The sequence below is a fragment of the Metarhizium acridum genome, assembly GCF_019434415.1.
Source record: "Metarhizium acridum strain ARSEF 324 chromosome Unknown scaffold_1, whole genome shotgun sequence".
Classification (NCBI taxonomy): domain Eukaryota; kingdom Fungi; phylum Ascomycota; class Sordariomycetes; order Hypocreales; family Clavicipitaceae; genus Metarhizium; species Metarhizium acridum.
In genome coordinates, this window is record NW_027094015.1 from 5477560 (window position 1) to 5500965 (window position 23406).

The following is a 23406-nucleotide window of genomic DNA, read 5'->3' on the forward strand; positions in this document are numbered from 1 at the left end:
ATTGATATACTCTGTATGCTGCTCAGACTCATCTATACTTGAACCGCTCATGCCTGCGATGCTAACAACATATCCAAAGTCCGAATTGTTTTAGGTACCGAGAATTAAGCGTCATGGTTGATGTAAATCTACAGGGTGCAACGCGTTGAAATAGTCTTTGCCAGGATACGGCTAGTCTGGTTGTTTCGTCGGCCACGGTCATCGGCTCTCTTCTTCGGATGATAAAATAATAAGCCCCCGAATCCCCGCATCGTCAGGGATATGTCCTGGACAATTCTTTACTGCATGGACGTGGCCAGCTTCACAAACTATGGACCTGGCCAATCAATAGCAAGGTGTTCGTATGACGTCAAGCTCCGCTGCTCAGCGACCAGATACAGGAAGCAATACCATGCATTGCTTCCCCAGATTCTCTTCCCCACACTGTGGTCCCCTGGTGGCGCACCCCATCTCAAACGCCCCGTCGCAACGCAGTGCTAAGTGGTCTGTAGAGTTGGGACTTAGCAGATGCAAGTGAAATGACACAAAAGGTCAAATATGTTGTCCTCCTCGCACGCGTCCCCTCACCGAATTCCAGCCTAAAACACCGGCTAATACTAATGAGTCAAGTCTTGACATGTCAACTAGTAACTTAGTAAAGTCAAGGTTGTGGGAAACGAAATCCAGTACGTATTTCGTTCCCCCTTGCAGCACAGTAAACACTGAAATTCAGCCCCTGCAGACCGCCTGAGGCTTGTAACTCGTAACTTGCATCCCCCGATAATCAACACCGCCGCCTCTCCTCCACTTCACTCGGATAATCACATCGTGGCTCGTCGACAAGCACCAGCCACATTTCCTCGAACCCCGACATGGGTTCCCCGCTGGTTCCAAAAAATCCTGGGAGTGCATCCTTGGCACCCCGGAGTTATCATACAGAAACAGCAAGTCATTCACGCATCCCAAGGCATAAAATCACAGTAATCAATAATCGCGACCATACAATCGGTCGCGTGCCATACTAGGTGCAGAAGTTTCTTGGCAGAAGCTCGTAAGTCATCGGCTGATTTGCGCATTATAGCTTCTGTAGTTGTAGTCTGGACGCAGAGAGCGCGCTCTAGCATCTAGTGGCTTACATGGCGCTCATCTACCGTACTTTCTACCCCTGTCCTAGGAACCGATGTTGACACTAACAGACAATGACGCAACAAAAACGCAGTCTTTCCTCCAAATCGCTATAGCCGCATAATACGGATGGAACATTTCAGTTGGCGTTATTTCTCTCTTATTTCCGATTCTCACTTGCTGCAGCAGGGCAGGTTCAGGCCAAGTCAGAGTGACATAACATTGAAATATCCCCTAAATGCAGCGAAGGCGGCAGCGAGGTCATGACCGAAGTTTTGAGCCAACTAAAAGCTAGTATTTAAAAGGTACTTATTTTTATACTTAATTTATATAATAAGAAAAGTCCTAATAAACTTCCATATTACAGGAAACTACTTCACACATATCATAACCACACCTTTATTAGGCCTAATATAGTTATTAATAATGTCTCTCAAGGTCCACGGCCGCTGGCAGGGGCGTTGTGGATTCCGTGACCTCACTGCCGCCTTCGCCGCATTTAGGGGATGGCCCGAGCCGCTCCTGCTTCCAATCCCTTTGAATGTGTTAAGGTCCATTTTTCGTACCGGGTAGGGGTTCTAGCCAATGAGAAAAACCGTGTTAAACGGTACAAAGTCTCACTAAGAAGTAATGTGATAGTGTAAGTACCAGTAATATTTAAGTTTACAAAGAGCTACATCTTCCTATCGTGGCAGATATGATTACCGAAGAAGTACCTGTTAGGTATCGCAGAAAAGTGGACCCAGTACCTCACTTGGACCTTAACACACTCAAAGGGATGCGAACTAAAATGGTGAGTACATACTACCTACCTAGGTACCTACCTACACCTAGGTGCCTAAGGAGGTATCTAGTAGGTAGTCACAATGTATGCGTGTCACATGTCGCTAATTGAACCAGACTCGACTCGAGTGCAGGAACCGGACAATGGTCTGTCCTGGCATGCACGCATGGTAATCGTGCCCGCCCCACATTTTCGTTGTTCAATCGAAGCCCTCACTGTCACACGAAAAAATACCAAAAAACGGGCGTGGCCACGCCACGGTATTTTTGTGTGTTATACACCCTTATATTCTCTGCGACACTCACGAGTCACCACAACACCTTTAGAGCATGTCCGGTCAACGGGATGAAATGCCGTTTCGCCAACCTAGTCAGTTCATTTTGGCACTTTGTCCACACGAAACTACACCGACTTCATTCAACTACTGATACACCCCGGTCCGACATAGCCTCCTTAGCTCGTATTATTCCGGTGATGAAGGATGACTTATATGCGGAAAGCAATAAAAATTGCATGGCTACACACACCCCCGTTGATTAGATCCCAGCTATTCCAATTAATGCCTACCCTGCTGGCCGAGAATTGGACCCGGTCGATTTGGTCCGTTTCTAAGCACATAGATATTCTACCGATGAAGGCGAGACTTTTTGGTAACATGCCGGTGAGGACATAAAAGCAGGGCTCAAACTACAACCATACAGTAATTCAGGCAAAATGTTCTCCGATGTAGCTACTTACATCATTTCATCATTTATATCATGGACCCTCGAACTGATAGCACCAATGATGCCCATTCCAGATCCATTTGTGTCCATCATGAGCTATTTCCTGCACCACATGGCCAAACATCTACCTCACCGTCCCAGACCATCTGCTAAAATAAAACATCAATCAATTAGTTTCACGTTTGTGTCTACGCACGAACGTCTATCACTTACATACATCTGCATCGAGATCTGGATCTCTCCTCTCACGTGCAGAAAAAAAAAAAAAAAACTCTAGGCCACACACCCTGTATGTATACTAAGATATCTCGGTTGTTCATCTACAGTTGAACATAAGTCCCTCGATTTTCCGAGGCGGTAGGCTGGTTGGTTTCATGACAACTTCCTTATGATGGCACGCCAGAGTTAGCGTACCTACGTTTGTTGCATATCCGTGTCCTATTGATGACTTGCAATTTCCATTGGCTGTCCTTTGAGTGGCCTAGCTGATAGAGGCTTGCACACAATGTACATTGGCATTTGGAGTCGGCTGGTATGTCCTTAACAGGCCACATATCAATACATCGCCTGGGGGTACTTTGTAGGTACCAAATTATCGGGCAGGCTATACTTCTTGGCCAATCTAGTATTGACATATCTGTCCAAGATGCGGCTACCAGTGCCCTTAATACGTACACGAAATTATCTGATTGCCAGATTGTGATCCACTGACCTCACCCAAGGAGCGGTTGCAATAGCATGAACGTATCTTGGTATGGCTTCTGGGCCAAGTATATTGATGGTCTGCACAATCCCATCACCCGTCATAAAAGAAACGAAAGACTCAGCATCACAACTGCCTTTACCAAACCAAGCAACATGTGATGGGCATAGAGCCATGCAATTATATAGTCTGCTTTTATTAAATGCCAAGATGCTTTCAGCGTTACACATTTTTTCAGGCCATACACAAAACTCGGTGTGGCCAAAATCATATCAAGTAAAACCAAGGATACTAATATCATACACAATGTGTTGGCAAGCCAGAATATCCTGGGATTGGCAGCCGAGTCCGCCGCTTTATAATTTCGAATGCTAATCCAATGGCCAGGACCAAATTACGTTTCTATGTGGCACGACCCGCCTCCTCTCTCACATGCACATACGCCAAAGCAACACAGCCAACTAGGAGTCAGGCAGTGGCCCAGAGGATGCGCCGAAACCAAATTATAGGCGAAGGGCATTGCAAAACAGAAGAGAGTAACAGAGGGGGTCCCTGCTTTCGATTGGGCTATATATACAAGCAAGAATTATTAGTCCCAAATATACATCAGAAGTTTCTTTCGAACGCCAAAGGAGTATTGGTATCGTATCATGAAATAAGGACGCCAAGCTCAATACGCGCCGTTTCATTGATCAATGGCATGCACTTGAACATGTCGTAATAATCATTGATACACTTGCTTCGAGCCTCGGCATGCCCTGGTCTTGTGCTGACACCATTCTCTGGTACGAAGCTCACATAAGGATCCTTGCCCTTGACAAGCAGAGGTCCCTCGCCGGATAATAGTGACGTTACAAAGTTGAGGGCAATGTCTTCGCAGTTGAAATGCTCGTCGACGTAAGCTCGAATCTTCTTGGGGATTTCATCCTGTGAGGAATAGTAGTCTATAAAAGAAATGTGGGTGAAAGCGAGCCCAGATAAGATCATGTTATAGTAGTTTTGGCCCTCCTCTGTGGAGCAGAAAGTGTACTTCCACCTGCCATCAGCATCCCGGTCAGCGCATCGGGTAAATCCTCCTGTCATGCGACGTCGGCCAAACTTGCGCCAAGTTTGGAATACGAATTCGAGGTCTTTGGGTTTGTAGTAAATGTCGTCATCGGACAGGAAAATGGCTTGGGTTTTGTATGCAGGGTCGGGCCATAGTTTCTGATTGAGGCTGTTCTCTTTCGAGTGTCGGTACCGAACGGGAACGCCGTGTATCGACTTATAGTTTGGAGGAGGTGCATTCTCAACATCGTTCCACACCACAGCGACTTCTGTCAATGAGGGGATCTTCTCGGATAATAGAGCATGCAGTGTGTCATTCAGCTCTTTGGGTCGACGATATGTCTGCATTACGATACTAGGAAACCATGATTAGACAATGGGTGTAAACTTGGTATGCAAGTGGGCCAGTCCATACGTGAACTTGTCATCGCGCAGGTTTTGGTATTTTGTTTGTGATTCCTTCCAGATCTCGTTAGATCCAGTAAAGCCGCCACAATGAGGGATTGGTCTCGTGCTGAAAGAGATGCCCACTGCGTTGGACATGGGCTGCAGGTGCTTTTCTGGGGCATAGGCGAATAGGCCGAAGATGATGCCAGCCGACAGAGCAAAGGTAAGGATAATGGTGGCAATGCGCTTAAACAGGCGCGATTGAATGCCGCCCAGAGGCTTGGACGCGTCCATGATGCCTATGAATTCGTCCGAGGTTGTAGGCCGCCCCAATACGATTTAGTGCGTGCGCAGCTTTTGCAATCGATCCCACTCCAAAAAAGGCAATTTCGGGACGAACGGCGGGTAGTCGATAACGAATGGCTAGCCATGAGGATGGCCTACTGGGCAAGAAGTGAAGGGCAGATGAAGAGGCGGCGGGAGAACATTGAAGGTTTGGAGTAGGCCGTAGTTTTTCACATTACTGGAATGGGTTATGTCAACATTGAAGATGCACGAACGCGGAACGCCGAGTTGCCTCTTGCCGCGGCCCAACCAATCAATTGACCTGTCTGGTGCGTGAGGTGCAGGTTCGCACCTACATATCTAACCCAAAAGGTCAACTGGTTCAATGACATCTGGAATCACCAGGAATGCAGCAAGCGCTGACCTCGGCAACAACTAGGAGATGGCTATCCAGCACTTATAGCTATCACTCCTGTAAGTACCTAGGCGTGTCGCTGGAAGCACCAGATACGAGCACCGCTTTCAACACAGAGACGAAACCGAGATGCACTTTTCATGAGGATCGGGCCGTTTTAAGTCAAGTACTTTCGAAAGCTGTTCATGTGGCCCTGTGTTCCATCGGTAAGTACCTACCTAGGTACTGGGTAGTTGTAGGCTTCCCGTATTCCCACCTCGAGTACTAATAATTCTGCGTCATGGTGTCGACATGGTGGACACGGGACTCTCTATCAAGAATACCCGGAGCCCAATTTTCCAGCTTTCATAGTCCAACCCAACTCAATACCACATCTCCTGCGTTGATCATCTCTGCCTCATCACCTCAACGTTTTTTTTTTTTTTTTTTTGTATAGGCAATGCGCGCGTGCAAAAAAAAAGGGTCGCCTTTAGTAAGGACGAAGGCAGAGAGGATTGCATCAAGCATGCACAGGCAGAGTGAAGAAACTCGTAGCCATACTCGCCGCAAATAGCGAGAAAACACTAGACATTCGCTGATACTGACCCTAGGACCTCTGCTGAAGCAAATTACCGATACGTATCTTTGCCGGGACCGCTGGCTGACCCTCTTATGATTTATCGTCTACACACATACCAGGACTCACTCGTTGAACCTCGAAACCGTCTATAAGTTACTCAAAGAGGGCCACCTCAATGTCGATGTCAAGTCCTTAACGTGGATGATCCGGGCTAGGGGTTGCAGAAATATCCAAGGGCGGACAAGCGCCGGCAGATGGAACAGTGATATGGACAGTGTTGAACTTTGATTAATATGGCAATACGCGTAGCCCGGACTCCGAATACAGGAACCACTCAACTTTCAAGTATCTACCCACGCACTGCCTGCATAGCTTGAATAAAAGAAGCAGACTTCGGAAGCGCATGGCGCGGTCGATAATGGGCCGACTCGGCGAATAGTTACACTAACTTTTTGTTTGCCCTCCTCACCTGGCATGGACTCCATGTCGTACGCCCCGATGTAACCAAGTCATCAGCCGACACGGCCCATCGGTGCCTTCCAGCCATCGCATTTGTGGCCCTGGGAGGCTGTCTTGCCTGAAAATTTGAAGTATAAACTCCCGCTTGGGCGGAAGCTTCCCCAATTAATGCGTCACTCCAGGTACTAGTTATCAGACCGCACGGCCATGTGCCAAGTTAGCGTCATGGGACGGCAACATGCGCCATCCCAATGTGTCGCCGATATAAAATGTTTGGCCGACGGCGCAACTCTCTTCAATTGGTCTGTTCTGCCATTGAGGATGCAGCTTGGCCCTTTTTCTTTCCTTCTTTTTCGTCGTGCACTGCTGCTCCTTTCATTCTTTAGATTGACAACGTGATCTGCATTTGCATTCGCTACACTCAAAGTCATTTATCACTGTATAGCTTGCTTATATTCAGAGGGTATCTATAACGGGAGAAGACGTCACTCACCACAACCTGTGGCACCAGAAAAAAAAAATGGTCTCAACCAAGTTGGAGAGTGCGCTTCTCGTAGCCGCCATCGCCACTGGTGTCATTGGCAGGCCCGGACCTAGAGCCTCGCCCGCCAACAAAGCTTCACCAGAGGAGTTCCTTGGCAGCCGGAACCTGCCTGATGGATATTATGTGCCGTCGTACTACCCTGCTCCGTATGGAGGGTGGGTAAACGACTGGCAGGCGAGCTATCGCAAGGCAAGAGAATTTGTGGCTTCCATGAGCTTGGCTGAGAAAACTAACATCACTGCCGGCACTGGCATATTCATGGGTAAGTTGTATCTGATGTATTGTCCGCCAAACACACCAAGTCCTCTAAATGTTCAGACTGACAAGTACGGCAGGGTGAGTGATCCAAGTCGCACCAGATCCTCAAGCATTTTGCTTGTCTACCTAGGTATTTGTATTTCCACCGAATTTTTACTGACAATTCAGACGCTGCAACGGAAATACAGGATCTGCCCCTCGCGTAGGATTCCCGCAGCTCTGCTTCAACGACGGCCACAACGGAGTTCGACAGGCCGACAGTGTGACAGTCTTCCCAGATGGCATCACCACTGGTGCGACTTTTGACAAGAAACTCATGTACCAGCGCGCTGTCGCCATTGGTAAGGAAGCCCGTGGCAAGGGCGTTAATGTGTGGTTAGGTCCAACTGTCGGGCCCATTGGACGAAAACCAAAGGGCGGTCGCAACTGGGAAGGTTTTGGTGCCGACCCATCCTTGCAAGCCATCGGGGCTCGTGAGACGATAAAAGGTGTTCAGGAACAGGGTGTGATTGCAACCATTAAGCATTTTATTGGCAACGAGCAGGAAATGTTTCGCATGTACAACCCGGTCCAATATGGCTATAGCGCCAACATAGGTATACCACAGCCAGCCTCACATTCACATGTCTTCATGAGCTGACAGTTCTTTCTTCTAGACGACAGAACTCTGCACGAAGTTTACATGTGGCCTTTTGCAGAGGGCATTCACGCTGGTGTTGGATCAGTCATGATGGCGTATAATGCGGTATGTTGCTGGTCAGCAATAGTTGCTTGATTTGGCAAAATGACTAATTGATACAGGTTAACGGTACCGCATGTAGTCAGCACCCATATCTAATCAACGCGCTGCTCAAAGACGAACTTGGCTTCCAAGGCTTTGTCCAGTCCGATTGGCTTGGTCACATGTCCGGCGTGGCCTCTGCCATCGCTGGCTTGGATATGGACATGCCAGGAGACACTCAGATTCCATTGCTTGGCTTTTCATACTGGATGTACGACCTCACCAGATCGGCTCTCAACGGCTCCGTACCCATGGACCGGTTGAATGACATGGCTACACGTGTCGTGGCTTCTTGGTATAAGATGGGCCAGGACAAGGGCTTCCCGGAGACTAACTTCCACACAAACACAAAAAATAGTGAAGGCTTGCTATATCCAGCTGCCTGGCCGGACACACCAAAAGTCGTGGTTAACAAATTCATTCCTGTTCAAGCCGATCATGATGAGATTGCTCGTCAAGTAGCACAGGATGCCATTACACTTCTGAAGAACAATGGCAACTTGTTGCCACTGAAGACGTCTCAGCCACTCAAAATCTTTGGCACGGGAGCTCAAACGAACGCAGATGGCCCTAATGCCTGCGCCGATCGAAAATGCAACAAGGGTACTCTCGGGCAAGGGTGGGGATCTGGCACGGTGGATTACATGTACCTTGATGACCCAATTTCTGGTATCAGGGCCAGGTCCCAGGATGTCCAGTTCTACAACACGGACTCGTTCCCAGAACGAATTGACGGACCAAACGATGCCGATGTTGCCCTTGTCTTCATTACGTCCGACTCGGGAGAGAACACTTATACCGTTGAAAACAACCACGGCGACCGGGATGCGTCTGGTCTGTACGCATGGCACCACGGGGACCAGCTGGTCCAAGATGTCGCCTCAAAATACAAGAATGTCGTTGTGGTAGCACACACGGTTGGCCCAATGATACTCGAGAAGTGGATCGACCTGCCTGCAGTGAAGTCAGTGTTGGTTGCTCACCTGCCAGGCCAAGAAGCTGGACAATCTCTTGCTGATGTCTTGTTCGGCGACGTCTCGCCAAATGGCCATCTTCCCTACTCTATTACAAAAAAAGAGGAAGACCTACCGGAGAGCGTAACCAAATTGATAAGTACCCCTCATATCAACCAACCACAAGACACATACACAGAGGGCTTGTATATTGACTATCGATGGCTCAACAAACACAACATCAAGCCTCGATATGCATTCGGACATGGTCTGAGCTACACCAACTTCACGTACTCGAATGCATCAATCACCAAAGTTGGCCAAATGAAAAAGACTCCGCCCACCAGGTCATCCAAGAAGGGCATCCTTGACTACACTCAGGACATACCCGAGCCTAGCGAAGCTGTGATGCCCGACGGCTTTCACAAACACTGGCGATACATTTACTCGTGGCTCCATTCCTCAGAAGCGAAAGATGCTTCTGCAGACGTGAAAAAGAAGTATCCGTACCCCAGCGGATACTCAACAGTTCAGAAACCTGGACCTCGCGCTGGCGGTGGGCAAGGGGGCAATCCCACATTGTGGGATGTCGCTTATAAGCTGTCTGTGGTAGTCACCAACGCTGGATCAAAGCACTCTGGCAAGGCTTCCGTACAGGCATATCTGCAATTTCCCAAGAACAGCACCTACGAAACACCCGTTATTCAGCTGCGCGATTTTGAAAAGACAGAGACGCTTGCGCCTGGCGAAAGTACGACTGTGGAGTTGCAGTTGACTAGGAAGGATCTAAGTGTGTGGGACGTCGTGCTACAGGATTGGGTTATCCCCGTTGTTGATGGGGGATATACTGTATGGATGGGAGGTGCCAGTGATGATTTGAGGATTTCATGTCATGTCGATGGGATGAAATGCAAAAGTGCAGCAACGGGTGAGCGATGAATAAGGAGGGGGGTTACAGAAGACAGCATGTAAACGACAATAACGGCTGCTCAAAGTCACTCTTTGTACCCTCTGGTTCTAGACACCTAGGTAGTCAAAAGGGAGCAAAAAAAAAAAAAAAAAGAATCCCTCAGGGTGGTGGTACATCGTTGGTCGTCTAATCTGCCACGGCTGCTCTTCTGCAAACATGTAATGCCAATTCTATGGCTCACCCATAATGTACATACGTGCGTTTGAGGGAATGCGCCCTCAGCATCTCACAGCCGCACATCTGGAGACCACGCACAAATTGGCGACCCAGTCTATCAGTTGTTGCTCTGCTCGCGAGGCACAGCGTTCGGCTTTCGCGCTCACTGGGCCAATTGCTTTCTCCCCTTTAGTCGCCTTCTTTGCAAGATTTTTCTTCCCGTCCTGCTTCGCATTCTATACAAAAACCCATGCCTGCGCTTCTGAACTAATCTCGTGTGTCCATTCATTGTGTTTCGAGGACCGAATCGAAGCTGCAGTCCACTCAGGGACGGATGCGACGAGACAGTACTCGTTGGGAGAGCATCGACGGTTTCGCTGGCGAAGGAGGTATTTTTATCCGGTGTGAAGAATGTGAGTGCTGGGCGGAGGGAGGGGGTGAGCGATGGACGGAGGGGAGAAAGAGTTGTGAAAGTCCTGTCGTAGTTAGTTTGTCGATCGAGTTTTTCAATTTCGCTCATAGTGCGCAAACCTAGGCGTAGAGGATATTGACTTGCTGAGCATTGGTCGCATGAGGCGTGTGATGAACTGCATATTGTCGAGGGCGCGGCTGGCTTAGGCCGAGGGAGTAGTTGTTTTGACAGATTGGGAGACGTGATGATTTTATTCATGGAGAATTAGTCAAGGTGGTTCTGATTGGAAATTTTATTGGGCTCTCTGATTGGTGAAATCTCAAGGTGGGTCTTCCTTTGATTGTGTTAAAGTGTCAGCGAAGTACCTTACGGGGATAATATCCAATGAGAATTAAGTACCTGGATAACGCAAGAAATATTATCAATGTTATAGGCTGTCTGGATCGCCTCTTGCGTATTCGACCAACCATCCTGAGCACGCCTTCACCAGCCATGGCCATCGCCGTGATCACTGCCATGGACGTCTTGACTGACCCTCGACCAAGGTACAACGACCTGCCCTATTGGGAACCAAGACAGGCCTGCGGAGAACTATGCCAAGCATCTCCTGGACACAATTTCTCTCATTAACCGCAGTAATTCAGAAGCGAGATGGTTACTGTAGACCCACTACATGTCTCGGGCGCTATACTTAACTCAAAAGGCGGACATCTCACTTCATTCCAAGCGTACCCTAGCGGGAATGCCACGTCAACTCCCAAGCTGGCGAGAGCTCTCTGGCCGGCGAAAGCTCCCAAACCCAAGCATTCGAAGACTATGACACCCCCAGCACAGGCTTTGCCACTGATCTCACCTGGACAATGGACGGTGGAGGGGAGAGCTGCCAACCTGGTCTAAAGAACACAGATTGTGGGTTGTCTATTATAATGAAATTTGGTACGCCTGGCAGTGACGCGATACTCGTTACCCAAAGGTGCTGCAAAGTATTGCAATATTCTATTAGCGTCGAAATGGGCGACATACTAGATGTTAGATCCACCTTGTTGACAAAATTTAGTCTGGAGATGCCAGGGATGACTTTCCTGGCCTGAACACCGAGCATCTTTTGGGGCCAAACATAATAGACTGGAGACTGTATGGCAATGTTTCGTTCGCCAACAATACGTGTCCTCATCCTCCTCTCTGTGACTCCACCCGTCTTTGTGCCTGGCATCGACTGAGTCTGTCGACTGCTTACCCTCCAAATGCTGTGTTGTGCCCACGCATTCTTCCCAGTTCTTTTCACTTTCAGGTGGCTTGGATGGCTGAGCCGATCCTGTGGCAGTAGACGTGAATAGCTCACTCGCATGCACGCGTGTGCGACTCTTTGACGAGCGGCGCCCCCAAGAGTTTTCTGGCGAGCCCAGTTGTCTGGCGCGCTTGGGTCGAGTCGACGGTTCATTGCTAAAGCCGGTATGAGGCTTGTTGCAAAACTCAAATTAGTGTCGTCTGCCCCCAATGCAGTCGATTCTTGGCTAGGGTCCGGAGACCCGTCGTCCGTCTGTGAAACTGCAGTGTGTTATATGTCTCAGGATCTTCCCCAGAGTTGTCATCATAGGCATCGGAAATTTGCCCCTGGAGATCGTCATGCGCATCTCGCCAGCCCGCGTCGTTCTTTTGAACTTCTGGACGTACGTGACACGCATTCGCAGCCTGGATTAAGTTGTCTCGCTGCTGTCTCGCCAAATCTCTGGCATTTCTAAGTGCAGTGGCTCCGCGCCGAAAACTATTAATGTTACCCGTCATTCCCCAAGTATCAATTTGAGTCATGTGATACTCTGGCCGGCCACCAGCATCAACTGGAGCTGTAGCATGGTGAGCATACAGTTGTAGTGTGCCAGTAGCAGGATGATATGTCGAGCTGTACGTGTAGGCATCTCCGTCATATTGTTCCTCGGTCTTTCCATGATTCTTCAAAGCATGCATGGCACGGACACCATATGCTCCATCATAGCATGCTTGCCTCTGTGCCACGGATGCATTCCCGTTAGGCCCTTTGACCTCCATGAAAAAATTTGGCGCCATTGGAATGTTGGGGTGCTTGGTAGGGATAACTTTGGATTTCAGTATTGGATTATTTCTGACGTCCTCGTGGATGTTGACGAGGGATGCGCCATCAAAAAGGTCGGGTTTAGGCTTTACCGCATCCGTACTTGTTATAGGATCTAACTCAGTAAAGAGGACGTTTTGTTGGCTGTCTATGCTTGAGTTACCGCATATCACAGGGATAACAGCACTCATAACGTCGCTCTCGAAAATAACTCGTTTGTTCTTGTTTTTGAAGTCCCGAAATGTCGACTGTGTGAACTGGGATGGGGACAAAGAGGCTCTGTCAGCAGATAACGCTTCTTGGATGTGATCTAGATTGCTAGGTTCGGAACTGGGAAGACCGTTCCCAGACTCATATCCCTCGGGATAGATTTTATAGTCGATAAGATGTTGTTGGAAACCTTTGTCGCATGCGGAAGACCTCCTACTTCCGGCGGAAACACTCGTCGCTCTCGTGGACTGTGTCGATCGAATTCGAGATGAACCGTCATTCTCAGTATAAATGCATGGCAGCTTTACTTGACACCAAAAAGCTTCAATGAATATCAACGGATTTTTTAATAAGGCTGCAGCCGTATGAATTTTTTAACAGGTAGCAGCGTTTTTTCCTCCTTTAATAACACAATACAGATCGCGATGGCTGACGAAGGCCCCTAAAACCCCTTAAATTGCCCCTAAATTTACCGCGAGGAATTAACGCCGTAGGCAGCCGCCGCCGCCGTTATCACAACGATCGAATCGTAATATAAATAACAGGTAAAGGGCACCAATTAAAAGACAAGAATCTCTTCAAATTAAGGAATTTATTCCTGTAACGCTGTTACCGCTGTCACAGCTAATAGATGTGACCGAATAGGTAATTAAGGCGCCTAGACAGCTTAAATAATTAAAAAATCCGGCCTAAAAGTGTGTACTTTAACGAAAATAACGGAAACTACGTTTTTAAGCGATTTAAGGCCTACCTAAGCCGGCGCTATTAAGAAATTCATGTAATTACGCAACTACCTTTTACATAAGGGCATTTACTGCCATGCATTTATACTGAGAATGTACTATAGGGCCTGGGGCCGCCTGGCAGCGGGCCTGACCGCACAAAAATCGGGGCGTAGTGGGGATCCTGCGCACCTAGCAAAAAGTTGCTGCGCCCCGAGCAATTCACACTCTCTGACTGCTGGGTTACTTCTAAGCCAGGAGAGCTCAAGTTAGTACACCCAATCACGAAATGGAACATATTCCCGATTCCAGCTACTTTTCCAATACCTTCGCATCTCTCTACCCTCCGACTTCAATGATACTAGCTCTATCGAACGCACCATATCGCAGGCATCCCGGTGGTCAGAGCATATACAAGAAATCTCTGCTGATCTCTTTGTGCCAGGCAAACACATCGCCATAGATAAGTGTATGATCCGATTTCAAGCTGGCTCAAGGGCGACAATGCCAAAAATACCTACTCCAGCAGGCATCAAGGCTTGGGTTATTGCACAAGAGGGTTATTTTTTGCGGTGGAAATTCGACATTCCGGCCTCAAGGCCTCGCAAACAAGGTATTCTGGCCAGAACACAAGCTAACACGCATTAATTAGCAGAGACACAAGCCGCGGTATTGGACCTAGTATTGCAGCTTCCAATTACCAGCTATCGTGTCTTTTTTGATAATCCCTTTACAACGCCGCAGTTGTGACGCGCCTTACGAGATCACGGTGGTGTATCCACGGGCACAGTTCGTCTAAATAGTGACATTGATCCTCCCTTTGCTCTAGTTAAAAGCCACGATAGTAGGGGTCAAGTAAAGTGGAAATTCGATGGGCTACGAGCAGATATGATCAGGTAATCTATCAATGTATCTTCCATAGTATTTCCTATATTAATTCATTGGTTTGTAGGTAAACCCAATTGCTTGGAAGGATAACGGTCTGGTGTTATTTCTCAACTCGTTTTTTAATGCCGGCAACATTGAGGAGCCGCAGCGACGCCGGCCAAGTTCAAGAAAGGCAAGAGCACGGCAAGCACCGGGATCTTTTTAGTGCGTCAGAGATGGTCATGCAAATGCCTTCCGTCGCTTTTTGCTACAATAAACACATGAATTCCGTGGACAGAGGCGATCAATTACGAAGTCATCACGGCTACAAACACTCAATTCAACGCGACTCTGTGCGGGCTATTGCTTGGACTTTTCTTCTTTACACAGTCCTTGTAAACACATATATCTTGCAACAGAAAAAGAAGTATAATTGGAAATCGTACAAGGAGCAGACCGTTTGGCGAGAGGCAATCGCAGTCGGCCTAATTAAGCAGTTCAATTCGCACGGAACCACACGGAAGAATTTTTCTGCCGGAGACGAATTTACGCCCTTTGCAGAGCATCATCACGTCAAAAGCACTAAATACAGTTCATGTCTTGGCTGTCAGCGCCGGCAGGTGGGTGTAATTTACCCAAGAAGCTCAACAAGGGCCTCTTCTGGCGAGGTAAATCAGCGTTGCTCAAAGATGCGGGCTAGGCAGACGAATTACAGGTGCGACAAGTGCAATGTAGCCCTGTGTACCCAGCTAGATTGTTGGTATTTCTATCATCTACCAATATGTATGTAGGTCATAGGTATCTACTAAATTAGCTTAATGCCTCTGTTATTACGACTCAGCAAGTCATTGGGCATGCAGGAGATGGTGCTCTTATCAAGAATACAGAAAGCGGGAACTAGAGATACTCCCTAAAAAGTGCTCCGTATATCACCAAGAATTGCGGATTGCGTTGGACAGATTCACATATTCGATGGTTATGAGCATCTCCTCGTGGGAAATGTGGGGTATTCACAAGGTACTAGGATGAAGAGAGTACGCATGTTATATAGCTTAATCTGGTGTTAAATGGAAGCTCGTTGTCACTTGAAAACTTGGAAACGAGGAATCTCCGTCAATGAGTCGTATGTATTGCAATAGGAGTCAACATTGAATTGCTATAACAGCCCAGGCCACTACCAAACAATGGCGTCTGATGTATTCATCAGCGTACTTGTGAGCAACGGGGAAGCAACTCCTTTCAACCCAGCCTTCTATTTCTTCCCAAATTTGCTATGTTCGCACTCTAGGCCAAGTTGCCGAGCAGTGCAGAGCGCACAAAGCCACTGCCCTCTCTTCATCTCCGAGCAACAAATCTTGATACAATAATGTCATGCGCCTATTCAGTTGGTAACCACCCATCCACGCTGGCCATTTTTTGGCAGCCACAGCGTAAGCTTCTCTCTTTGCCATAATATAAAGCTCCCTGTCTTCTTGATTATCGATAATATGGTTTCTAAACATTGATGTCGAATCAGTTCTGGACACCCTTCCGAAAAGACATGCAGGTTCGTCATTGGCTCGTAGCCCACAAAAATATCGTGATTCTGACAGTTCCGTTCGCAAGTCGTCCATTGGAAACCAGCGGCTTCTAAGGCAGGTATGTAGTCGTCAGTCTGCTACTGTAAGGTCACTGTCGATTATGTTTTTTGCCGACAGACCGGGGACGCCAGTTGATCCAACATGTGAGATGCAGATTGCCTTGAGACCCAGTGCTGCCTCAATGCTCGACTCCAGAGCTTGGAATTGGACGGGCCAAGAAGGATCGGGTTCCTGAATTTCCAGAGGATACTTTTTCTCACAATAAGAAACGCGCTTGACTCGTTCTGGGTCGAAGTTGTAGTGTTCCATAATTTCTTCTGAAGTTGCCTGTTTGACTTTGGATTGAGTCGCTTTAGCAGTCCAAGTTTCCGTTTGCGCCCTTATGTCATTTCGGGTATTTTGCTAGTCTATATTTCGAGAGATACGGAGGACTGAGGAATCGGCACCGTAGAAGAACCCGCAATGATCCTTGATGCCAATCCTGATTCAGTCACAACTCTTATGGTTGGCCGTAGTGAGTCATCGAATGCGTGATTTCTCGCAGGTCTAAGCTATTAGCACCACAAAGAGAAAAGGGGTAGTGCCGGAATGGAGCTGTTCAGAGGCCTCTTTAGAGAAACTTCGGAGGATAATGTCGAATGATGTCGATTGATGTCGTATTACAAAGGACTTTGTGACAATAGGGCGTATACGAACACGAAAAACCCGGGCCTAACATGGTTTCTGCAGGACATCGTTTGACTGGCCATCCAGGAGTTGGAGGCTTGCAAAGATCAAGTTCCCTTCATCCCGAGTCGGAACATCTTGAATGCTCATTTTGCTTCGTTAAGATAGAGTACACCCGAATGAGAAACTCGGTTAGATCAACGATTGCACGGGCCTTTTTTGTTGATTCGCGCGTACCAGACAGCAGATGGCCAAGGAACTTGAAGGCTGCTCGCGAAAAAAAAATCTGCAACCCGCGTGACTTCCCACCGCAGATGTCGCAATGCTGAAGATCAATCCCTCAGAATGAGCTGATCCCCACTTGCTATGCCTCTATGAAATTTCATACCTGACCTCTCGATATACCTCACCGGAGTTCAACAATCCATCAACCAAGTTCTCAACCTTCGCCCACGCAATTAGTAACGTGACCTCGCCGAAATAATTCACATCCCCAACCTGGTTAAAACCCAGATTCTCGAATAATCTTCTACTGCCAATGTTTCCTTCTTGAATCTTGACCATGAGCTCAGCTAGGTCAACTTCTTGTCCAAGTTTAAGACTACATGTATACTCCTTCAGTATGTGTTTCATATTTTCGCGCAAATACATTAGTAAGGCTTGTACTGAGGCACTTCCGAATCCTTGCCTTCGATGCTCTGTGCTCGCGATCATGACATCGATTTCCCCTCTCAAGGCGACATTGGCTTTCCGGTTTTGTAGAGTTTCTTCAGGATCATCATCTTGGTAAATAAAGAAATTGATGTCTCCAATCATGCGGTCATCTGCATCCACCACTTTCGCCTTTATTGATGGCGATGCTCGGTCTGCCGTGGGCAATGCTTGGCATATTATGAATGTGAGTTTTTCGTGGGCGGTTCGCCAGGATTGCTGATTCTCGTATTCTTCTTCTAAAGTCAGTGGTTGAGAAGCTGTCGCTTCTTGAAGTGCCTGGAACGCAAGTCAGATTGCGATGCGTATTGAAGCCGTTGGGTTGGCTAATGGAAGTACCGGATCTTCCATCCATTCGTGGTATTTCCGGACATGATGAGCTTCATACGGGACCAGCAGCACTTTATTCGTACTGATGCCTACGTCGTGTTAATTATACACCGCGAATTCATTGTGGTCGACTTGCCTGTGGCTTGATTGACTCTCATGTTTGTGATTGACGCTGTCAGCCGGCAAGGCTATAACCGTAGTAGTGGGACAATTTTTGTGAAATTAGAATTTGTCAGTGGGGGCAACTTTTTGGACCAGGTCTACGTCCACAATGGGACCACAGCACGTTACCACAAGGATGTCGCCCATTTTCGCGTTTCTGAAAGAAAATGTGTGGCATCTATTTGTTACAAGATGACAGGTGCTGATTACATTTGGTTTTACATATATTACATGTTATACAGATAATTAGACAAAGTTGCTAACTGGACAAGACATGGATTATAGCCGATGCGTCTTTTTAACAGTAATTGACCTCGCAGCATGCATTTCGGAAAGCATTTTGGCCACGGCCTCTTCTCCCATGCGGGCCTCCATAGCCAGGAGCTCCGCAACTTGATTCATTTTATTCTTCGTTTTGTCATGCAGTGCCGAGCTCAGTTGTTCCATGATCTCGGCATCTGAGTCATTCGCATTCGGCGTTGGGGGGAAGATTGTGTCCCATTTCTTCAATCTAGCTGCTGAGTCTCCCGTCTTAGCTTCGGTGCCGTATTCGGGGTCCTTGCCCTTAGAAGCAAACTCAAGAGTGCGTCGATCTTCCCTAACTCCAAGTTCATTCAGCAGCAAGGATGCCTTGGTAGGCATGATTGGTTGCAACAGGATGCCAGCGATACGCAAGGCCTCCGCGCAATTGTAGATAACCAAATTAAGCAATATACGGGATTGGGGGTTCGGGCTCTTGACGAGATTCCATGGTTCCGTATCAGAGACGTAACGATTTGTCTGCAGCTTGTCAGTGCTGTTTCAGCAATTTCATCCCACAGGTAAAGCCTACCTCACGAAGAAGATTAAAAACTTCGCGAATAGCACCTCCAGTGTTGAACTTCTCCATCTCCTCGAAAAATGCGGAAGTGATCTTCTCCAAATGATCGTCCAGGCTGACAAAGAGCTGCTGCGAAGTGTGGCCAGGGATTTCCCCAAAGGCACCCCGGCGGAATGCTCCGACCGCTTCGAGAGTCGACCATTTCGAAGTAACCTTTGGTCGGGCAATCCGGTAAAGAAGGTTACCAATATTCGCCTGCAGCTCCTTGGCGTAGACTGACCCAATCAGCTGATTTGAGTAACTCATATCTTTAGTAAAGCTTCCGTTTCGCATGAGAAAGTAGCGCAAAGGATCGATATCCCAACGTTGCACAGCAAAGAAGGGATTGACCACATTGCCAAGTGATTTAGACATTTTCCGATTGGACATGGTCCAGTGATTATGGCAGAGTAACTGTTTGGGAAGAGGTAAATCTAGGGCCATGAGGAGAGCTGGCCAGTATATGGCATGAAATCGCAGAATATCCTTTCCAATAATTTGCATATCCGCAGGCCAAAGTCCCGTGTTATCCGATGAGGAATGCCATTTCCTGCCATAGCCTGCCTGAGTAATGTAATTGATCAACGCATCAACCCAAACATATATCGTCTGATTATGGTCCTCGGGATCCGGGATGCCCCAACTTAGCCGAGCCGCAGGCCTCGTGATCGACAAATCCTCCAAGTGATTTTCAACCCAGTTGCGAACCTCATTCATCCGATGTGCTGGAGTTATCCAATTGGGATTCTCGTCGTAGAATTTCAAAAGGGCATCCTTGTACTTTGTCAAGGGGAAAAACCAGGTTTCCTCCTTGACCCATTCCACCTCGCTTCCTGTTTCGTCACTAACCATAATCTTCTTTCCTGTCTGGGGTACAATGTCTGGCCGCACCAGGTCTTCTGGGTAGAAACATTCGTCGCTCACAGCATACCACCCTTCATGCGTTCCTTTGTAGAGTTCCAAATGTTCAGGCAGAGTGTGTTTAAGCTGCAGCCAGAATTCACTGACGGCTTCCTTGTGCTCCAAGTCCGTTGTTCGAATAAAAGCATCGTACGAAATATCGCCAGCAGCGGCCAGCTCTCGAAACTTGTTCGAGTAGTTGTCGCAAAATTCTTTGGGTGCTATTCCCTCTTTGGCGGCCGCTCGTTGGATCTTCATGCCATGCTCGTCAGTTCCTGTGAGGAAAAAGGTTTCCTTGCCCTTGATTTGCTGCCATCGCTTCAACACGTCCGCGAGAACCATAGTGTAAAGATGCCCAATATGGGGCGCTGAAGTCTCCAGAAGTTAGATACCACCACAAGCAATGCGAAACTGGCATTCATACCAGCGTTAACATAGAAAATTGGCGTTGTAATGTAATAGGGCTTGTCTGTCGCCGCAGTCGGAGATCTGTCGGACGTGTTCCACCGCGCTTGAAAGATACGCCGGGGTTGACAGCTGCTGCAACCCCATTCAAGTGGTGTCGAAAACTTGAAATGGCCTTGTAGTAAGCGTCCGAGGACGCGCGGCGACGATTGTCGCATTTTAATGAGCGTCTGGCCAATGTCTATCAAGGGAATACAGTCGAGTCGAATTCAATAGTTAAGGCGTCAACGAGAAATAGCAGGGACCACACGATACACACTGTGCGAATGTCTTTGACAGATAACTGTGTATGAGGCCGGCTCTGGTTGGCGATTCGCGTCATTCCATCCACTCCCTCCAGTACTTGGGTTCTACAAGTTTTTCTGACCCAGCAGCAATATGCCTCTACCAGACTCAGATACTGAGGTTAAAGCCTCCAGCGAAGGTGAGCCGACCCAGACGAGGGTAGTTCCACACGATTCTCACAGACTTTCGCCTTTAGCTGCAGAAAACTTCGTCAGTCACTACTACCAGGCCATAAACAACCGATCAACACTTCTTCCCTTCTATATCAACTCTTCACCACGCTACTCAATCGCCGCCGACATTTCTATCAACGGCTCTGTTGTTGCCACGCCTGCCGATTACACCACGCTACTAGAGGCGCAAGGGCAAGGCGTACGCTACGAGATAGAATCTTTAGATGCGCACGTTATCAACCCCTCATCAAAGTATGGCGCACCCGACAACATTCATGACAATAATAAAGTAGAGAAGAATGGAAGCCGGATGATCATTGTGGTCACGACTATGGGAAGAGTGCAATTCGGTAAAGGACGGGAAGCACCACGGAAAATGTTTAACGAGACCTTTGTGCTGGTACCAAATTGGGATTCTATGGCCAGGAACCCTCCTCGAGGCGTCAAGAGATGGCTAATAATGTCGCAAAATTTTCGTGCATTATAAGCGAGTCACAGTGGGAGTGTTTGCGATTAAATGACAAGGAAAGAGGTGAATATGAAATACGTGTTGCCTTTAGTGCTGGCATTACTGTGATGTTGTATTCAAAGGGAAACCGCTTTTAGCTGTGGGTTTGGCGTTTGGTTAGTTTAGGCTTTCTTCAACAGCTTTAGGCGACTATAATATACCTGTATTTAGATGATACTCTTCGCCTCTGCATCCCAGTCTGTGTTAGATCTCAAAGTCCTTATACGCATATTATGATTGAGCAGAGTCATGTAAACTTGACGCCAAAGGCCTAGCAAAAACCTCGGTGGGCCGTGCCAGAACAATAGCTCTTTCCACACCATCTCCGCCATTCTCGACCATTAACCCCACCATCCACACTGCAGCCATGCCGCCCAAGGCGAAAGTAGTCACAAAGCCGATCAACCCGGAGCCCAAGAGTAGTAAGTTCATTGCTGGCTACAAAATAGCGCTACAGCTTCAGGACTGATGCAAACTTCGCACAGCTCCTGGACCAGGTCCAGAAACACTGAACGATCGAACTTCTCAACGTTACTACCAGACGAACCCCGTTGAAAAACGAATTGAAGAAGCTGGCTTCCTCGGTTTAACGCCCGCAGAGAAGAAAGCATACAGTTACACAAAGCTCATTCAACCGATCGCCGATCATAAAATCCCTTTGTCTAATAAGACGGAAAGAGAGTACTGGAAACAAGTCACGAAGGACGGTCTGCCCATTCGCCGCCTTCGACAGGGCTACTGTTGGGGCAAGGACAAAACAGGTCACGACATTGGTGCATATCAGCTCGACAGGTTTGACCAGCTTTTAATCAAGCAAGCTCAACTGGCGGCTCTAGATATTCATCATCGTCAGTTTCTTATCAACCGACGCAAAGCAATCGCTAGTGGCAGCGACTTCTCGGACGAAGAATTAGCGCAAGAAAAGAGTAGACGGAAAGACATGGCCACCTTGAACAAAGATCTTTATGGCGAAATCACGGGTTCTCTCTCAAACAACCCAGAATGGGACGACGTGATCCCCATTCCTCACAGTGAACCCGACGATGCCCTATCTAAGATTGCCTACCCTGACGACTATGCCGAAGGTAGGTGTCCTTGAGTGTGACTTGTTGAATTGCTGCTGATATGCCTAGCCACTTCGTATCTTCGCGCTGTCATGGCTGCAGATGAGTGCTCTCCAAGAAGTCTCCGCCTGACAGAACATGTCATTTCTATGAATCCTGCACACTACACCGTGTGGCTATATCGCTTCAAGATTATTCAGACACTCAACTTGCCCGTCCCTGAAGAGATCGAGTGGCTGAACCAGGTAGCCCTGGCGAACCTAAAGAATTACCAAATATGGCACCATCGCCAGCTTCTGCTAGACTATTACTTCCCCAGCATCGATGGAGATGAAGAAATGATCAGGACTTTAGGAAGAACCGAGACACAGTTCATTAACAATATGCTTGAAGAGGACTCGAAGAACTATCATGTTTGGTCTTTCCGGCAATACTTGGTGACTAAACTTGGCATGTGGAACATCGCCGAACTCGCCGCGACGCAAAATTTGATTGAAGATGATTTAAGAAACAATTCTGCTTGGGCGCACCGTTTCTTTCTAGTCTTCTCGGACCCTAGTGTTGCCACGCCAGATTTACCTGCCACTACGCATGACCCAAAGATTCCCGGGTCCCTCATCGACAGGGAGGTAGACTACGCAAAAGAAAAGATTGCTTTGGCGCCCCAAAACCAATCCAGCTGGAATTATCTCCGAGGAGTACTCGCCAAGGGTGGAAGAGGCTTATCCGATGTTCGTGATTTCTCAGAGAGTTTCATATCCAACTTGGGTGAAGATAGTGAGGACGTCAAAAGTTCTCACGCTTTGGATTTATTGGTCGACGTCTATCACCAGGCTGGCGATATTAGCAAGGCTATTCTCTGTCTGCAAAGGCTTTGGGAGAAATGGGATCCAGTACGCGAGGGATATTGGAAGTTTAGGGCGTCGGAACTGGGAGAAGCAAAAGCACAGGAGTAGTAGTACTTACCAAGTCTGTCATCCAATTTTCATCAGAATCATCTCCAAACCTGGGTCGAGGCTCAAATCCTGAATAAGAGGCGAGACTTGTTGCAGTAAATGAGCAATAGCTGCCCAATTTTGTTGAAGGAAAAAACCCCGTTCCATAAGTGTACTTTATAGCGTTCACGATGTAATAAATTAACCTGGCATGATTATTGCATTGGGATGAAATTACTGGCCCAGTCAAGTTGGGGTCGAGGAGAGGGGACTGGGTTTAGTTTGGGAGCCTCTGCGCCTGCCTACGAGGTTGGATTGACCCCACCTTAGGTTGTCAT

At 47.9% G+C, this 23406-nt stretch overlaps 9 protein-coding genes across 9 annotated transcripts; 4 read left to right on the forward strand and 5 right to left on the reverse strand.

Annotated features, from left to right (window-relative positions):
- Positions 1-3437: 3437 nt before the first annotated feature.
- Positions 3438-5274, reverse strand: J3458_001715 (uncharacterized protein). Its single transcript, XM_007814166.2, has 2 exons — positions 4779-5274; positions 3438-4718 (listed from the first exon to the last, which is right to left on the reverse strand). The coding sequence occupies exons 1-2, from the start codon at positions 5042-5044 to the stop codon at positions 3965-3967; spliced, it is 1020 nt and encodes a 339-aa protein (XP_007812357.2). The 5' UTR covers positions 5045-5274; the 3' UTR covers positions 3438-3964.
- A 1714-nt stretch (positions 5275-6988) lies between these two features.
- On the forward strand, positions 6989-7476 carry J3458_001716 (uncharacterized protein; the record flags this gene model as incomplete). Its single annotated transcript, XM_066116881.1, has 2 exons — positions 6989-7274; positions 7439-7476. The coding sequence occupies 2 exons, from the start codon at positions 6989-6991 to the stop codon at positions 7474-7476; spliced, it is 324 nt and encodes a 107-aa protein (XP_065978768.1).
- A 110-nt stretch (positions 7477-7586) lies between these two features.
- Positions 7587-9943, forward strand: J3458_001717 (uncharacterized protein; the record flags this gene model as incomplete). The annotated part of the gene is made up of 3 exons (XM_007814165.2): positions 7587-7866; positions 7927-8015; positions 8072-9943. 3 exons carry the CDS (start codon positions 7587-7589, stop codon positions 9941-9943), a joined length of 2241 nt encoding a protein of 746 aa, XP_007812356.2.
- A 2072-nt stretch (positions 9944-12015) lies between these two features.
- On the reverse strand, positions 12016-12822 carry J3458_001718 (uncharacterized protein; the record flags this gene model as incomplete). Its single annotated transcript, XM_007814164.2, has 1 exon — positions 12016-12822. One exon carries the CDS (start codon positions 12820-12822, stop codon positions 12016-12018), a length of 807 nt encoding a protein of 268 aa, XP_007812355.2.
- A 2879-nt stretch (positions 12823-15701) lies between these two features.
- J3458_001719 (uncharacterized protein) lies at positions 15702-16043 on the reverse strand (the record flags this gene model as incomplete). Its single annotated transcript, XM_066116882.1, has 1 exon — positions 15702-16043. The coding sequence occupies one exon, from the start codon at positions 16041-16043 to the stop codon at positions 15702-15704; it is 342 nt and encodes a 113-aa protein (XP_065978769.1).
- Positions 16044-17048: 1005 nt separating this feature from the next.
- On the reverse strand, positions 17049-17875 carry MSM1_1 (methionyl-tRNA synthetase; the record flags this gene model as incomplete). Its single annotated transcript, XM_066116883.1, has 3 exons — positions 17049-17666; positions 17727-17806; positions 17854-17875. 3 exons carry the CDS (start codon positions 17873-17875, stop codon positions 17049-17051), a joined length of 720 nt encoding a protein of 239 aa, XP_065978770.1.
- A 184-nt stretch (positions 17876-18059) lies between these two features.
- MSM1_2 (methionyl-tRNA synthetase) lies at positions 18060-20292 on the reverse strand. Its single transcript, XM_007814163.2, has 3 exons — positions 20063-20292; positions 18712-20006; positions 18060-18659 (listed from the first exon to the last, which is right to left on the reverse strand). Exons 1-3 carry the CDS (start codon positions 20259-20261, stop codon positions 18159-18161), a joined length of 1995 nt encoding a protein of 664 aa, XP_007812354.2. The 5' UTR covers positions 20262-20292; the 3' UTR covers positions 18060-18158.
- Positions 20293-20441: 149 nt separating this feature from the next.
- On the forward strand, positions 20442-21334 carry J3458_001722 (uncharacterized protein). Its single transcript, XM_066116884.1, has 2 exons — positions 20442-20527; positions 20585-21334. Exons 1-2 carry the CDS (start codon positions 20482-20484, stop codon positions 21046-21048), a joined length of 510 nt encoding a protein of 169 aa, XP_065978771.1. The 5' UTR covers positions 20442-20481; the 3' UTR covers positions 21049-21334.
- A 90-nt stretch (positions 21335-21424) lies between these two features.
- RAM2_1 (CAAX geranylgeranyltransferase alpha subunit) lies at positions 21425-23369 on the forward strand. The gene is made up of 3 exons (XM_007814162.2): positions 21425-21491; positions 21555-22154; positions 22203-23369. The coding sequence occupies exons 1-3, from the start codon at positions 21437-21439 to the stop codon at positions 23087-23089; spliced, it is 1542 nt and encodes a 513-aa protein (XP_007812353.2). The 5' UTR covers positions 21425-21436; the 3' UTR covers positions 23090-23369.
- The last annotated feature ends 37 nt before the right edge of the window (positions 23370-23406 follow it).

Bases quoted from the DNA above. Each gene is read 5' to 3' on its own strand.
- J3458_001722 (XM_066116884.1), top strand. From the start codon at position 20,482: ATGCCTCTACCAGACTCAGATACTGAGGTTAAAGCCTCCAGCGAAG. The intron at 20,528-20,584 runs GTGAGCCGACCC...TTTCGCCTTTAG, and splicing joins GGTTAAAGCCTCCAGCGAAG to CTGCAGAAAACTTCGTCAGT.
- RAM2_1 (XM_007814162.2), top strand. From the start codon at position 21,437: ATGCCGCCCAAGGCGAAAGTAGTCACAAAGCCGATCAACCCGGAGCCC. The intron at 21,492-21,554 runs GTAAGTTCATTG...AACTTCGCACAG, and splicing joins CAACCCGGAGCCCAAGAGTA to CTCCTGGACCAGGTCCAGAA. The intron at 22,155-22,202 runs GTAGGTGTCCTT...TGATATGCCTAG, and splicing joins CCCTGACGACTATGCCGAAG to CCACTTCGTATCTTCGCGCT.
- MSM1_2 (XM_007814163.2), bottom strand. From the start codon at position 20,261: ATGCGACAATCGTCGCCGCGCGTCCTCGGACGCTTACTACAAGGCCAT. The intron at 20,007-20,062 runs GTATGAATGCCA...TGGAGACTTCAG, and splicing joins AATTTTCTATGTTAACGCTG to CGCCCCATATTGGGCATCTT. The intron at 18,660-18,711 runs GTAGGCTTTACC...GACAAGCTGCAG, and splicing joins TTTTTAATCTTCTTCGTGAG to ACAAATCGTTACGTCTCTGA.
- J3458_001715 (XM_007814166.2), bottom strand. From the start codon at position 5,044: ATGGACGCGTCCAAGCCTCTGGGCGGCATTCAATCGCGCCTGTTTAAG. The intron at 4,719-4,778 runs GTATGGACTGGC...ATGGTTTCCTAG, and splicing joins CTGCGCGATGACAAGTTCAC to TATCGTAATGCAGACATATC.